The sequence below is a fragment of the Vicugna pacos genome, chromosome 35 (genome assembly GCF_048564905.1).
Source record: "Vicugna pacos chromosome 35, VicPac4, whole genome shotgun sequence".
Taxonomy (NCBI): Eukaryota; Metazoa; Chordata; class Mammalia; order Artiodactyla; family Camelidae; genus Vicugna; species Vicugna pacos.
Genome location: NC_133021.1, coordinates 23221335 through 23239043, shown reverse-complemented (window position 1 = coordinate 23239043; position 17709 = coordinate 23221335). Strand labels below are relative to the sequence as shown.

General features: G+C 38.9%; 1 protein-coding gene and 1 pseudogene across 1 annotated transcript in view; one reads left to right on the top strand and one right to left on the bottom strand.

Moving 5' to 3' along the window:
* SLC39A12 (solute carrier family 39 member 12) overlaps positions 1 to 11692 on the top strand; it is a 64981-nt gene extending 53289 nt beyond the window's left edge. Inside the window, 1 exon segment of the mRNA XM_072954982.1 lies at positions 11564 to 11692. Coding sequence (XP_072811083.1) covers positions 11564 to 11692 — 129 coding nt within the window.
* A 1980-nt stretch (positions 11693 to 13672) lies between these two features.
* On the bottom strand, positions 13673 to 14419 carry LOC102535345 (MARCKS-related protein-like; annotated as a pseudogene).
* Positions 14420 to 17709: the final 3290 nt, after the last annotated feature.

Below are 17709 nucleotides of genomic sequence, written 5' to 3'. Positions count from 1 at the left end.
ATCTCATGGATGACATCTTTTGAAAATTTTCTCAGAGACAGTGCATAGATTAAAAGTTGTACAGACCGAGTGTTAAGTTTTGCAAGCACTGGATAGACTTTTGGGTCATTCACAACTGTAATAAATCTACCTACCTATCTATTTAACAGAAGAACTCCTACATGTCTCTTTGTAGTAATTTCTTAGATAACATGTTATAATTGAATAATCATCAAATGACCCTTCAAAAGTCAAAAAAAACTAACTGAAAAATTAACATTGTTGTAAATATGTGGATGAGTGAATATTCAAAAGTTAATTTTTTTTCATATGTATAACAATATTGAGATGTTCCAGTGGCTCTTCATAGCTGTGATAACCATTTTTAAAAACTCTAGTTGTATTAGATAATAAGACTATAGAAAATAGTTGGAAAAAGTCTTCCCATCCTGAGTATAAATAAAAGGCTTTGAAACGGCTGTGTCTACTTTGGCTGTAGCCACCAAACAGTCCAGTAACTCAAAATATCCCTTAGCTTTCCTTACTTCTCCTTTTTCCCACCTATATTTTCATATTTAGAGTTATAGGAATGTGTAAGTGGAATAGAAGAAATATCATTAGATTTGTAATCAATACCAGAAGATCCATAACCATTAAATTCTTTCTTTCTTTCAGTAAGCCTGTAGTTTGTGCTGAGTACTTCTTTAATTTTCATTGGCCTTACATAATAAAAAAAATTTTTTGTCTGCACCATCTACAATGGTGGCCACATCCATATGACTGTCCTGTCAAATGCCTGAAATGTGCTTAGTGTAACTGGGAAATGGGTTTTTTTTAAATTAGTAATCTTTATTTTTTAGCGCAATTTTTGGTTCATGGTAAAATTGAGTGCAAAGTACAGAGAATTCCCATCTGACCCACACATGTACATCTTCCCCCACTATGTAATCCTGCACCATAATAATATGTTTGTTACAACTGATGAAACTACACTGACACATCATTATCACCCAGAGTCCATGGTTTACGTTAGTGTTCATGCTTGGCGGTGTACATTCTGTGGGTTCTGACAAAAGACATGTGTTCCACCACTGCAGTATCATACAGAATAGTTTTCCTGCCCTAAAAATCCTCTGTGATCTGCCTTTTCATCACTCCCTTTCAATTAACTCCTGGCAACCACTAATCTTTTTATTGTTTCCATAGTTTTGCCTTTTCCAGAATGTCATAGAGTTGGAATCATAAAGTATGGTACCTTTTCAGATTGGTTTCTTTCACTTAGTAATATGCACATCTTGATAGTTCATTTCTTTTTAATATTGAATAATATTCCACTTTCTGGAAGTGCTACCTGTCTATCCACTTACTGAAGGATATCTTGGTTATTTCCAAGTTTTGGAAATTATGAATAAAGCAGCTATAAACATCTGTGTGCAAGCTTTTCCGTTAACGTAAGTTTCCAATATATTTGGGTAAATACCAAGGGGTGTGATTTCTGGCTCTTATGATAAGATAATGTTTAGTTTTGCAAAACAAACAAACAAACAAATAAAAACTGCCAAATGTCTTCCAAAGTCGCTGAACCATTTTGCATTCCCATCAGCAATGAATGAGAGTTTCTATTGCTCCAGATTCTTGCCAGTTTTTGGTATTGTCAGTGTTTTGGATTTTGGCCATTCTAATAGGTGTGTAGAGGTATCTCATTGCTGTTGTAATCTGAAATTCTCTACAGACATATGATGTTGAACATCCTTTTATATGCTTATTTGCCATCTTTATACCTTCTGCCTTTTTAGGGGGAAGTGTCTGTTTAAATCTTTTGCCGATTTTAAAAATTAGGTTGTTTGTTTTCTTATTGTTGAGTTTTAATTTGAACAGTCTTTAATCAAATATGTCTTTTGCAAATATTTTCTCCCAGTCTCTGGCTTATCTTTTCATTCTCTCGATATTATACTTTGCAGAGCAGGAAATTTTAATTTTAATGAAGTTCTGCTTATCAGTGATTTCTTTCATGGATCATGTCTCTGATGTTTTATCTAAAAAGGCATCACCATATTCAAGGTCACCTAGGTTTTAACCTGTGTTACCTTCTTGTAGTTTTATAACTTTGTGTTTTCTATTTAAATCTGTAATCCATCTTGACTTCATTTTTGTGAAAGTTATATGCTCTGTGTATAGACTTTTTTTTTTTTTTTGCGAGTCATGTCCAATGGTTCCAACACCATTTGTTGAAAAGGCTATCTTTGTTCTATTTTATTACTCTTGTTCCTCCATCAAAGATCAATTGATTGTATTTATTTGGATCTATTGCTGGATACTCCACACTGCGCCACTGATCTATTTGATTGTTCTTTTGCCAATACCACACTGTCTTAATTATTGTAGCTTTATAGTAAGTCTTGAAGTTGGGTAATATGAAATTCTCCAACTTTATTCTTCTCCTTCAATATTGTGTTGGCTATTCTGTGTCTTTTGCCTCTCCATATAAACTTTAAAATCAATTTAGCAATATCCAAAAGATAACTTGCTGGGATTTCTTAAATTGGGGTCGTGCATTGAATTTATAGGTCAAGTTGTGAAGAACAGACATCTTGACAGTATCAAGTCTTTCTATCCATAAAGATGGAATGTCTGTCCATTTATTCAGTTTTTCCTTGGCACCTTTTATTTGAGTTTCATAGTTTTCCTCATATAGATCTTGCACATATTTTGTTAGATTTATACCTAAGTATTTCATTTTTAGGTGCTAATATAAGTGGTAATGTGTTTTTAATTCAAATTCCACTTGTTCATTCCTGGTAAATAGAAAAACAATTGACTTTTATATATTGACCTTGTATCCTGCAACCTTGATGTAAGTATTTATTGGTTCCAGGAGATTTGTTGTTGATTCTTCTGGATCTTCTACCTAGATCATCACATCAACCACAAATAAAAACAGTTTTATTTCTTCTTTCCCCATCTGTATACCTTTTATTTTCTTTTCTTCTCTTATTGCATCCACTAGGACTTCCAATACAATGTTGAAAAGCAGTTGTGGGAGGAAACACTATTGCTTTGTGCCTGATCTTAGCAGGAAAGCTTTAAGTTTCTCACCTTTGAGTAGGATGTTAGCTGTTGGCTTTTTATAGATACTCATTATGAATTTGAAGACGTTTTCCTCTATTCCTAGTTTACTGGGAGTTTTTTTTTTTATGAATGAGTGTTGAATTTGGTCAATGTTTTTATGCATCTGTAGATGTGATCATGTGATTTTTCTTTAGCCAGTTGATATTGTAATGTAGATTACGTTCATTGATTTTTGAATGTTGAACCAGCCTTGTACGCTTCAAATAAATCCTACTTTGTCATGGTATAGAATTCTTACACATTGTTGGATTTGATTTGCTAATATTTTGTTGAGGATTTTTCATCTCTATTCATGAGAAATATTGGTCTGTAGTTTTCTTTTCTTGTAATGTCTCTGTCTGGTTTGGTATTAAGACAATGCTGGCCCCTTAGAATGAATTAGAAAGTACTTCCTCTACTTCTTTCTTCTGGAAGAGATTATAGAGAACTGACTTAATTTCTTCATTAAATATTTGATAGAATTAACCAGTGAACACATCTGGACCTGGTGCTTTGTAAGGTTATTAGTTATTGATTCAATTTCTTTAATAGAAATAGGCCTATTCAGATGGTCTATTTCATATTTTAGTTTTGGCAAATTGTGTCTTTCAAGGAATTTGCATATTTTGTCTAGGTTATCAAATTTGTGGGCATAGAATTATTCATAATATTCCTTTATTACCCTTTTATTGTCCATGGATTGTTCGTGATGTCCCCTCTTTCATTTCTGATATTAGTAATGTGTGTCTTCTGTCTGTATTTCTTAGTTAGCCTTATAGAGGTTTATCTGTTTTATTGCTTTTTTCATGGAATCAACCTTTATTTTTCTCTATTGATTTCCTATTTTCAATTTCATTGATTTCTGTTCTAATTTTTATTATTTCTTTTCTCCTTACTTTGGATTTAATTTTCTGTTCTTCTAGTTTCCTAAGTTGGAAGCTTATATTATTGATTTTAGATCTTTCTTTTTGTTTTCCTAATATATGCATTCAATTCTCTAAGTTTCCCTGTACTCACAGAATCCCACTAATTTTGATAGATTGTATTTTCATTTTCATCTAGTTCAAAATATTAATTTCTCTTGGTATTTCTTCTTTGACTCATGTTATTTAGAACTGTGTTGTTCGGTCTTCAGTATTTTGGGATTTTCCAGCTATTTTTTCTGTCATTAACTTCTAGTTTAATTCCACTGTGATCTGAGATCAGACATTGCATGATTCCTATTAAGCTTTATGTTCCAGAGTTTGGTCTATCTTGGTGAACGTAGCATGTGAGCTTAAGAACAATGTGTGTTCTGCTGTTTTTGGATGAAGTCGTCTATACATGTTAATTTTATCCAGTTGATGGATGGTGCTGTTAAGTGCCACTGTGATCGTATTACTGTTCTGCCTCCTGGATCTGTCCATTTCTGATAGAGGGGTGTTAAAGTCTCCAAATGCAATAGTGGCTCCATCTAGTTCTTCTTTTGGTTTTATCAGTTTTTGCCTCACACATTTTGATAGTCTGTTGTCAGGCATATACACATTAAAGATTGCTATGTCTTCTTGGAATATTGACTTTTTTTTCTTTATTTATGTAATGCCCATCTTTATCCTTGATAACTTTCCTTGCTCTGAAGTCTCTCTGTTCGAAATTAACATAGCTACTCTTGCTTTCTTTTGATTAGTAGTAACATGATGTATCTCCCCCCATCCCTTTACTTTTAATCTGTATGTGTCTTTGTATTTAGAGTGAGTTTCTTGTAGACAGTATACAGTTGAGCCTTGGTTTTTGATCCAGTCTGAAAATCTCTGTCTTTTAATGGGTATATTTTACCATTGACATTTAGAGTGATTGTTGATAAGGCTGCATTAATATCTCTATATTTGTTACTGTTTTCTAATTGTTTCCCTTGTTCTTTGTTGTCATTTTTGTCTTCTACACTTTTCTGCCTTTTGTGGTTTTAATTCAGCATTTTATATGATTTCACTTTCCCTCATGTCTTAGCACATTAATTATACTTCTTTTTTTCAGTTTTTTAAGTAGTTGCCCTAAAATTTTCAGTATACATTTACAACTAATCCAAATCCACTCTTAGATAACACTGTACTGCTTCATGGGTAACATTAAGTCCCTTATAATAAGAAAATATTTCTAAACCATCTGTCCCACCCCTCGTGTCACTACTGTTATTCCTTTCACTATTATATGAGCATACATATGTGCACACAATGCACACAAACATGCATTTTATATATATATAATTTTTTTAGTTCCTGGTCTGTTAATGCAAACTTTCCTGCTGTACTGACTCTAGGTCTGATGCTTGTTTGGCCCCTTGAAACTGCGTTCTGCCTTTTAACATCCCTTGATATTTTTGTTGAAAGATGACATGGTATACTGGGGAAAAGGAACTGTGGTAAATAGGCCTTTAGTAATGTAGTATGAGGGAAAGTGCTCTCTAGCCCTGTGATTTGGTCTCTGTCTTTTTTTTTTTTTTTAAGTATAGTCAGTTTACAATGTTGTGTCAATTTCTGGTGTACAGCATAATGTTTCAGTCATACATACACACACATAGATTCCTTTCATATTCTTTTTCATTATAAGTTACTGTAAGATATTGAATCTAGTTCCCTGTGCTATACAGTATAAACTTGGTGTTTATCTATTTTATAGACAGCAGTTAGTATAATTAAATCTCTAGGTCTCCATCTTTTGGCAAGCCTGTGCACCTGGGCCATGGATTTCTTGTCCCCTCCCTGCTTAGGTGGGATGGAATGGCGAGAAGGGGGCTAAGGTTGGGTATTTTCCTTCCTCAGGTAGATTAGGCTCTCCCCAAACCCCAGCGGGTTAGGCTCTGATAAGAGAGTTTCTCCTGAGGGCAGGCTTTGTTAAGGACAAGATGCTCTGGCATATTTCAAAACGGCTCCTTTTATCCTCCTCCTGCTGGAAGCCTGAGGGGGGAGGTGGTTTTTCTGATATTCTCTATGAGAATCTGGTAGGGCTCCAGGCAGAAAACTTCACAGAAGCATCAGGAAACCCCCAAGACTAGGTCTCCCTGAAGTTTTATCGCTTAGGCTAGTCTACACTGAGCCTCTAATGATTCATCAGTTATAGTTCAGGTGTCCCCACCCTGGCACTTATTCCCACAAACATTTCTGCTTGTGGTTTCTCCTCCAGTAAATTGTGGTTCTCTGTATTTTCTTGTCTTTCTCTCCAGTGTTTACGCCAGCACTTTCTTGCCCTGTGACCTCACTTCTTTGACATTTCTAAGAAGAGTGGTTGATTTTTGAGCTTTTCACTTGTAGTTGGGACAAATTGGTGACTTCTAATTGTCTTATGTGCCATACCAGAAACCAGAGTTCTTTGATACCAGAGTTCTTTGATATTCAACCTTTTAAGTATATAGTTGCACATGCAAACAGATCATTGCAGATTTGCAAGCCAAATGGTGACTTCCATTTACAAGTTTCCATTTTGTTTTTAGATGTGAGTCTTCTGCCAGGATAAAATAAAACCATTTGCAAATGTGACAGGTAGACCAGTCCATGGAATATGTAAATCCCCTAAAGGAATTAAGCATCATTAGGACATCCTGCAAAAGAAGTTTCCGAGGTTTTTTTTCCTCATCATTTTTCTTGAGAACAAGCATGGGTCTTCTTGTCAAATGCAGATATTTAATATACCTGACTCATTGTGTGTAATGGGTTTTAGAGTCCCTCTGAAACCAGTTGTTAATTGTGCTTTGTGAATGGATAAACAAATCCCTTCTCTTGAAAGTTGATGATGGCAAAAGCTATGCATTCCTGAGAGAGGAAAAATACTTGAATTGCAATTTGCCTTCAAAAGAGACATCACCAAGTGTCTTCAATGAATGAACATTTAATTTCTGTATTTGAATTGTGGATTGTTAACAATGAAAGGACTTTGAAATTTGTAGCATTTTGTAGAAACATTGGATCTTGAGCTTTCTTTTTCAGGATGTACATTTATGAACCATATTGCAGGTAAACATTGAAATAGCCAGTAGTATATCTTTAATGTCATCAACAAGAAGCCATTTTCAGAATACAGATGGAAATGGGCAGAGAAGTCTTTGTATGGAACAAGAGTGTAAAGTATAGGAGAGAAAAAAATCTTAGTCTCCAAGGATGGTTTATAGACCCTTTGTGACAAGTCCTTATCGTATATAATTACTACATGGTACATGATATTAGTATTTATCCACTTTCCTCCCCGATGTGTTCTAACATTCTCTGTGAACACCCATTTTTTTAAAGCTTCAGCTTGACTAGGAATACAATTATGGGGATGGACTCAAGTTTAAAATATTTATTTACTATCACTTTCTAAAATGTTCAGAAATCCTAATTAGCGATTGACCGTCATAACTACCTCTCAGTTCATTAATAGAACTTGCAGGGACCATTATCTGTAGACAAGTTACCGTCAATATGTAGACTTCATGCATCTCAAGGAATTTCTTTCTTGTACCTTATTGAAAATTTTCAAAAAAATTAATAATAGTATGTTAAAGAGTTGCATCTTAGTTAAAGATTATTTTCCAGAAAATTACAGCTCCTTGACTATCATGTCTAGGCAGTCTCTGATCTGAGTTGAGGGACTTGCTAAGCATGGAGGTAAAAAAGGAAATTACTTCTACTTCAAGGCTTCCAAATATCTGGCAAGAATCTTAGCAACATTTCTCCTAATACTACCTCTGGGCAAGGCTATTTTGCTAACATTTCTTCTCTTGTTTTTTCCTACCTTTTACTTCAGTGTTAACATACTTAATCTATCATTTCACCCGCTCTAGTCTCAGGGTATAAATCAAGATCTGTAAAATTGTTCAGTAACAGAATTTAATTGCCCTGGAGGAAAAGGGGACTTTTCTCTCTTGAAAGCCAGAGGGAAATGGTGGCATTTAAACTCTTGTCGGGAATTTTAAAAAGAGAAAAAGCAAAATATATGCTCTTAAACATTAATTCATATGGACCTTTATTTTCCTTCAAAACTTGCTGACTGAAAAGATTTTTTTTAAACATGGATGGATTCAGAGCAAGTGAAATGCTGTAATCAGATGTGGTTTGAGCTTTGGCATTTTATATTTGTACCTTTTGGAAAGACTTTCTGTAGAACTCTCTGGTATTTTAGTATGTATCCAAGAGAGATTATGGTTCGTATGTCATCCATAGTCATCCAAAAGAGTGCCAAGTAGTCTCAAAAGCTGGGTTTTCTTACCAAATGAGGCAGACATGGAAAGTTCAGACAGGTCACCCAAATTAAGATCAAAGCTTCCAGACCAGATGAGAATCTCCTTAAACTTTTTTGAAATATTGATTTTCATTGTTTATCTGTTTCCATAGGTTTAAAAAGTTAGACTGTTGTTATAGCTTTTGTCAAGTACATATTTTCTGCCTTAAAAACAGATTGGGGGATGGAGATGAAAATAGATCAGTGGTGGAGCACATGCTTAGCGTGCAGGAGATGCTGAGTTCAATCCCCAGCACCTTCATTAAAAAAAAACAAACACAGAATCAGTAATGTGGTATCTTTTATGACAAAGGGAGCATGATATCCACATATTCTACTGTATGTTTGCATCACATGCAGTGACTATTTTATGCCTAATTGGACATTTTTAGTGTTGGCATTTTCCATTTTTTTCTAATTCATTAGAAACGTATTGGCCATAATAGACAGAGGTGAATTTCAGAAAATTAGATTAGATATAAAGGTGGTCTTTGTGGATGTTTGTATATCCTCTACAATAATGAGATGACCTTGCTTCTTGTCCCAGTTCTGACATCACATCATGTGGCTTTGGATAAGTTAACATCCTCCCTGGGCCAACGTTCCCTCATAACTAAAAGGAGTTAATGATTTTATCTCTTGCAGTGTTAGGAGGAGTAAATAGGAGAGGGGGAAAGACATGAGACAGGTTAGGATACAATGGATGTCAATGAAAGTAAACGCTGCGTTGGACTTTCAGCCAGAGCATCCTGAGAGACACAGGATCAGGGACTGACTTCTAGCAGCGCATCTTTCCCTCAAGGGAAAGTTATCAAAGAGCCAGTTATTTTGATCTTAAAAAAAAAAAAAAAACAGCAAGGAAACTGTTACAAAATTCCACAGAAAACATTGTATTTCATGTGAATGGTGGCTCCTGGAGCTGTGTAATACTCATGATGTTTTCCTGGGGGTGATGCTCTCTACTTAATCAAAATAAAGGATGCTTGGTTTCCTCACTGGGAGTGGGGCCATTGCCAGAGGCTAGAAGCTCTTATAAACATACATATTCAATTCTAACACGTGTTAGACACGATAAGCAGATGGAGGGTCTATAAGCTTAGGCTAGTGAGAAAAATAATTGATCAAACAATTGTTTTTAAAAATTGTGGCATTTTTGGATTTAGTCAGGGCAGAAAAATTGAGATTTGCAGGAATTCTCAAGACACAAATTCTATCTCTGTGTTTTTTGTATATAAAACTTTTTCTTGCTATTAAATCTACTCTAATCAAGACCTACTTCTTCCCATCCAAAGATTCTGAGTGGAAGTTTGAGGCAAAGATGGGAATTAGAAAATAAGCCAACTCAAATGTAGGTTCGTTAAGACACTGATGGCGTGAAAATGTATCCCAAGATCTATCCATTGAACTGGAACCATTTTCACCACCGTGTTTATATCTTGTCTGAAATATTTTGTCTCCACAATAATTCGCCCCAAGTAAGCATGATGGTTCAGTAAATGACCCATAGTTTATGAGCATTTGTCAAGAGAATCATTCCAGAAACTTCTACTACTTTATCAAAGATGAACAACAGCCAGGTGGCCCTAGAGACAGTAGAGGTGAGTAGAGGTGTGGCTGTTAATTCAGCCACATCTTGTAAATGATTATTAATGATCTCATTTGAAGAACAAAGAGGAGAGAGAAAAACACCATGTCTTATTTCAGTATTTGAAAATAAGGTTAATCAAAGTTTGAGTCTTTACAATGATGACCAGAGATGGCTTAATGGTGTCTTAGAGATATAGTCTGAGATACAAATTACTAAGAAGTAAGGAAACCCATTGTCCCTGTTGCCCAGTCTTGGAGTAAACTATTGAAAATTGCTTATAAACTATTGAGAAGTAAAGGTAATGGGGAACTCCAGTGCACAGAGCTTGTTAATCCCTCAAAAATACTCTCAATTGCAAGCTCTTCGAGAACACATACTGCATTCTATGGATGTTCAAAATATCATTTTAAATTTATAATGAACCATGAAGGATTTCTTTAAAGTAGCACGGTTAATTAACCTCATGTTTAAACAGAGCAAAAAAATACCCAAATAGCACATAACTTATGGCTATCCATCTGGGAGGGCATTTTTGGATCCTACTTTGGTTTCTTTTTTCCCCACTGCTCCATGCTAAGGTGTGAGGTGGTAGGTTGCAATAATCTTAATCCTTCTCCCATCGATTTTGCTAATTAAAAGGGAGGACTATCCAACTCAAGCACACCCACACAGAACATTCAGGATGCTTCCATACAGGCATTAAAAATACATAAGGCTGTTTTCCATTGCTAAATTTCTAAAAGCCCTTGCATGTTTTATGTTTGACCTTTTTCCTCAGTAGGTAAAAGAATCCAGTAGTTCTCAACCAGAGGTGAATTTTACCCCCCAGGGTGTATTTGACAACGTCAGGAGACGTTCTTGGTTGTGGCAGAGGCACAACTAACATCTAATGGATAGAAACCAGCAGTGCTGCCCAACCCTCTATGATACACAGCAGAACCCTCACGGCCAAGAACGATCCAGCCCAACATGTCCATAATGCCAACATTCGGTCTCCAATCCACGTTGACCTGAGCCTGTGCTCCAATGGAAATGACTGTCCTGAAAGAGAGTCACTCTGACCTTCACAGGTTGAGGGATTCAAAAAAAAATGTGAGACAGAAACACGTTGAGGCACTTCACACAGATGTTTGAGTGAGCATCTCCCTCTGAATGGCGTTACGGCATTTCACAAACGTAAAAACTCTCTCTGGGAATAAAACACAGCCTTAGGAGATGATGTCTTTATTCTTCTAAAGGTCAGGAAGACCTCGGTCATCATTTTGAAAAGAAGCAAACGCTATGTAACACTCAGTGCATTTGGCAGCTTCCTTTACTGCACAGTCAAAAAACACTACCTTTCATCTATTATCTGTTTCCCACTTAAGCATTTTCTGAAAATAAAGGTAGGAAGACTTGGGTTTGCTTTCAGCTGATAACTACGTCATTATAAGACCTCTGGCATCACCAGCATCCTTCTAATCACATTCAAATGGCATGATTTATCTTACGTTTTAAAATTTTGGTAAGAGTACATATTAAACATTTTGTAACTGTTTGGGGAATTTGAAAGGTTATTGAGTTCTGAATAACAGAGTCTCTCATGTTTTCCCACCAAACTTTTCCCAGCAGTGAATATATCTGGATCTTATTCTGGTTTTTTTGTTCTTTTTTTAGCTTCCTGAAATGACTCATGTTCAAACACGGCGACCCTGGTTGATGTTTCTCCTGCAGAACTTTGGACTGACCCTAGGTTGGCTTTCCCTCTTACTCTTGGCTATATATGAACAAAATATTAAGATTTAAGAGTCTCAAAATCCTTCAGAAATCAATTTCTATGGCTTCATTTTATTTCTTTTGTTCTACTCTATAGTGACATGTAAATTAAATATTTTTATCTTAGGTGAGGTCTGTGTCTTTTAGTTTGTTAACTTATTACTTGTATAATGCAATTTTACTCCTGTAGTGTATAAATGTCAGGTTGTCCTTAACTGAAATTGTGTTTTTAGTTTCCAACACCGTGATGGAACTCACACCTTTTTAGTAATTAGTAAACTAAATTAATTCTAGTAAAACTTTCAAAAAATACTGTTTCCCTAATAAAAGATGTTTGTTGTATTTGAAGTGGACAGATGTCTATTGGAATAAAATCTGCTGCAAATTCTTTGATGTCAAAAATATATTCTGTGTATGTGATTATAAACCATAAGCGAACTAAATTACAAACAAATATAATAAAATCTAGTTTCAATGTGATGGTTTGTATTACCTTCTATCACTGAATGTCAGATTCTGAATCAACTCTAACAAAACCAATATAATATAGATCACCTGGAAGCAAGACCCACTGGCTCAGAAATGCTCATAAATAAGCAAACTTGGGAAGTTTAAAGGCCAATATGTCAGCACTTTTCTCTATAATCACCAAAGGCAATCTTTTCTAGGCAAAGAAAATTCGAAACAGAAGATGACGTTTAAAATTTTTTTTAACATAACAAAGCTTGAGTCGGGGGCGGTAGATTAACATGTAAACTCTCTCAGATGTAACAGGGTATGTTTATGAGAATAATCTTACTGGCATGTGAAATATGTTTTATATTCTTTCTAAGGCAACATAGAACCCTAAACATTATTTCAGTAGGTAAGTTCATGAAATGTACAAGGAACATTACTGATAACCTAGCAAAATTGTTAAAATAGAAAATAACTCTGGCTTTAGTCATTTTTCTTGGAAAACAGATGCCTAATACTTTTCTTATTTTTTAATGACATATCTTGACAAGGGGGGAAAAATGTCCATTTTACTGCCAAAATGACTCATAGCACTCAATCAAATATATCTCTCCTCTCACCAGTACATAATCTTTCTCACGTCTACACAAACAAAATCTTTTTCTGCTACTTTTCTTTGATTTCAAAACGAGGTGGGTTTCTTCACTTTTCCTTTGGAGCTTCATTCAAGGGGGCATTTTGATACAGTGCATTAATTCTCAGACACAGGCTTTTTTTTTTTTGTTTTTTGTTTTTAAAGGGACAACATTTATTCCTTTTCCAAATGTTACAGTAAAACCAGGTGGAAGAGAATGGTTTTAGCAGTTAGGGGAAAAAAAAGTACAGACCTGGGGTTTGGCCATGAAAAGTTATTTACAACAATGGGAGGGGGGAAAAAAAAGACAAGAAGTTGTTTCACATTACAGACCTCCCCCTCGACCCCAAAGCTTAATGCTTGCTTAGCAAGTCAAAAAAGAGACACGGTTGATTCACAAGCTGGAGGTTTGAACTTGAGTAAGACATTTGTAAAAACCTAGACAGGGGCAGTGTCCACCCCAGCCCAGGTGCCACTAGGCACAGCACAAAGAGACTAAAAACTCAACGGGGGAAGGCTGGACACGCAGGGTTTGGGAGTGTAGGCACCCCCACACCTGGCTCAGGGATCTGGGGAGTAAACAAAGCCTACTTGGAAAAGAATTGGGGAAGAAAACCAACAATTGCCTCTTGCAGGGGTAGGGATAGGGAAGGAGGCAGGCCCAGAGCAGGAGCATGTCACATCACTAACCTAACTTGGGAAGCTGCAAGGGACCATCTTCAACCGGCCTTAAGAGGAAGACCAGCTGGATGATGGGAGAACCCACAGGAGGGAGAGGAGCAGAGGGAACCTGGCTAGGGGCCAACAGCCCCTTCCTTTCCGGGCACAGGAAGGCAGCCAGGGCACCAGGTCCAGGCAGTGACCTCACAAGGACAGCACAGTTTCTGCAGCTTAGAGATCACCCACCTGCCCCCACCCAGCTACTCATTCTGCTCGCTTGTTTGTGTAGGGCCACTCTCCAGCCCCGAGGGGGCGGACGGCTCTGCGGCCTGGGGCCCTGCCTCTTCTTCTGTGTCTGCTCCCTTGGAGGCAGCGCTTGCCTCTGCCCCTTTGGCCTGGGGCTCCTGGCTCTGAGGGGTGGCAACAGCTTTCCCTTCCTGAGTAGTGCCTTCCTCGCTGCAGGCACCGACTTCCCCTGCTCCTGCTCTTCCTCTGTGGGTGAGGAGGCAGACCAATCGCCCCCACCCTGCTTCTGATTTCTCTTGAAGGACAGGCCACTCGATTTGAAAGGCTTCTTGAAAAAGAATCTCTTCTTCTTCTAGGGGATCTCCTTGGAGGGGGGCTCCCCCTTGGCTTCAGCACCCTGGCTAAGGGGGTGCTGGCTCGATGGCATCGCCAGCGGCCCCGGCTGCCTCCCCTGTTCGGTTCACCCGGGGCGACTCCCCTTCGCCTCTGGGGGACAAGTCTCCATTGCTTTTCACGTGGCCGTTCTCCTGTCCATTGGCCTTAGCGGGGGGGGGGGGGGGGGGGGCGCCTGCTGCCTCCTCGGCGGGCACGTCGCCCCGGGGAGCCTTGGCGCTCTGGCTGCCCACGGAGGGGAGGGATGGTCTGCTGGGGGGCGCCTGAGCTCGGTCGGGTGGGCCTGGCCGGCGGAGGGGTGTCGGGGGGGGGGGGGGAAACCGAGCTGCGCGCCCGCCGCCGCTCCGCGCCGCGCCAGAGTCAGACATAGGCTGATGTTAGGGCCAGCGGACCATTTGCTACTTGCCGACGGCTGGGCTTCCTCTGTCGAGTTTCTAATGCTGTAAGCCCGCGGTGGGGCTTGATTCTGAGCAACTTGCAGGTGATACTGCTGCTTGCCCACCCCCCCCCCCCCCGCCTTTGAGCTCCACAAGCATGTTGGATAGCAGACGCACCTGTCTCGAGAAAGAGCAGGCGCGTGACCCTGTTGCCCAAGAGCTGTGTGCTTTTGATTACATTGATTAACTCCCTCCAAACCTCACACCAGGCCTGAGTTCCTAGATTGAACCCCCCTGCTCTTCCGCCCTGGCTTGTGAGCATCGGATCGGTTGCAGGAGTCACCGGATAAGGAGTCCACAGAAAGCACATTTATTCGTACCTGCCTTGAAACGTAAGCGGACCCGACTTGTGGAGTTTTGTCATTCTTTGGTTGGAGAGTAATATGCAGCTGAACCAAACCTCCTTTGTGCTGGTCACCATGATGTGGCGATTGCCCACAAGAAGCGCCTGGTACCAGCTGTGTTAGGGTTTCTATGAGCAGGTTCTGATGTGGGCATGAAGCCTTAATTTAAGCCAATTTCATTAGAAAGGCACTGACGGATGACTTTGTTCCAAGTTCAAGTTTTGAGTAGTTTGGGGCTGGCTAAATTGAAAATCTTGGTGTGAGCTACTCACTCCATAACCTTCAAGATGGAGTGGGTTTAACTTGACCATTGGGTGAGGGGGTGCCTCGGGCGTGGAGAGGCTAACAAGAGTCAGCTGTTGGAAGAATTTGGAGGGACGTCCTCAGTGAGTATTTTGCAACCCTGTTGCCAGTGTGCCCCTATTGTAAGCAGAGACCTGGTGTCAGAGGTCATCTTCAGGGGTCATCCGAAGAATAGGATGCCATAGCTCTCAAGGGCATCTTTCCAGGCTCATCACCCTCCCACCCACTGTGCTACCTTACAGCTGGCTCTTTGGTAATCCACATCAGCAACCCAGTAGCTTGAGATGAACCTCCAGCCTCCAGCAATCAAAATTTCTAGAAATTCTCTTTTCCTTAAAACTGAGTGGTAATGATAAAAATATTATGACAACCATTTACCTTCTAAATATGGACAGAGTCTAAATTTGGGGTGGCTGAACACGGTCATCCCTTGAAGTCATCTCAGTTATGTGTTACTCACTGAGCTTTGGGGTAAATGGTGTTTTCCTTGAAACCAGATTTCTCAATAATGTTAAGAGTATTTCTGTTTATGAGACCTAAATTTAGGATTCTACTGTATTTCTACTTGGTGATTGATTCGTTTTTTAGTCACTGAACTAGAAAGGCGCCTGGAGGCAAAAAAAAAAAAAAACAGAGCAAGTCATACAGAATTCTTATTTGCCCATCCATCACCCACTGACTGAGCCCTCTTTAGGGAAAGGGGAATTGGCACCATGTCACTGTGAGGCTGAATTCAGGGCCTGGGAAAGTGGTTCCACTGATGTGTGCTGACCAGAACCAGAGTGTTCTATAAACATATCCATAATTTACAGCCACTATCACCCCTCCACCACTCCTTCCAGAATCCAGACTTTGGAGGTGAGACTGCCTCTCTCTGAATGACCCACCTCTCAGAATACTGCCCTTTTACAAGTTCCTTTCCTCTTCCAAGCTGGAGGGGAGGATGCTGATCACTAGGGAGGGTAGGACTGGACTAATCAGCTTGGGACTCTTGTGTGATCATTGAGAATTCAGGTTCTAAACTGGCAACTGGTTCAAATCCCAGAAATGCCACTTAATAACCTTATAGATTCTTTGGACAATTTTATTTTTGTAAAATAGGGCTAAGAATAGACCCTACCTCGTTAGGTTGTGGTGAGATCAATATGGGGTACTTACTGTTCAGGAAGCACTGTGCCTGGGGAATACCAATGGCTCAGTAAACATTAAATCATCTTCATCATCATGTCCCCTTCTTTCATCACATTTTCACAGTTTACCTCTCAGGGCTGCACATTGGGCTATGAAATGTCTTTTCTTGGTAGAGAATGGAGATCAAACCTTTTTATGTCTTTATAATCTTTTACTGAAGCCTCCAAACTAGCCTCACCAGTCACTCAAATCTGTCCTTAATGTTTTTTTTTTTTCACCTTGGCTCACTTCCAGAGCTAGAGAGATGGGGAAGGGGGAGCTCTGGTTGACCCCACTCTGCCCATCTCCCCAGGGACACCTTCCTCCATGTGACGTAATGCTCACACCCAGCATGAGCCCCTCTCTTATTGTTTATCCCTTTAATAAGTGAAACCTATCATGTTCAACTCTGATCACACATGTAAGGGTATGGAATACAGAGTGAATAATGGAACCTGATAGAGAAGAACCTTTCTGGAGATCATGGTTGTCATCACAACTTGATTTCAATTCAGACCCCAAAGGACTTCAACTGGTTACCCCTGTTGCCAGTGCACCTGCTGAGGGAGTGCCACCAGCTCTGAGAAGAGTCCAGGGTCAATGAGACATTTCCCTCTGGAGTCCTGGCTGGTTCAGACAGGGCAGATGCCCCCCAGATGGAGGCACACACAGCACACCCTGGACAGGGAGGGCACCATGGACAGCAGTGCCACCTCATCCAGTGGATATTCATAGGGCACTAGCACCCCTTTGTGTGGGAGGAATGAACCCCACATGGTCAAGCTTTTACCTTCATAGGTACCTCAACAGGTGACTGGGTAAAGAAGTTGTGATATACTGAAAAGAATGGAATACTACTCAGCCATAAAAAATGAATAAAAGAATGCCATTTGCAACAACATGGATGGACCTAGAAATCATCATTTTAAGTGAAGTAAACCAGAAAGAGGAAGAAAAATACCATATGATATCACTTGTATGTGGAATCTAAAAAGAATAAGAAAAGAAGAAAAAGGACACTATGACACTCATCTAGAAAACAGAAACAGCCTCACAGACATAGTAAACAGTCTTACGGTTACTGGGGAAAGAGGGTGGGAAGGGATAAATTTGACAGTTTGAGATTTACGAATGTTAGCCACTATATATAAAAATAAGTTTTAAAAAAGTTTCTGCTGTATAGCACAGGGAACTATATTCAATAGCCTGTAATAACCTTTAATGAAAAAGAATATGAAAACAAATATATGTATGTATATGCATGACTGGGACACTGTGCTGTACACCAGAAGCTGACACATTATAACTGATGGTGCTTCAATTTAAAAAAAAGGAAATTGTAGAAAGTTTGTGAGGCCAAAGAGACCTTCCCAAATCCAAAGTGATCTGAGCCCATATGTCATG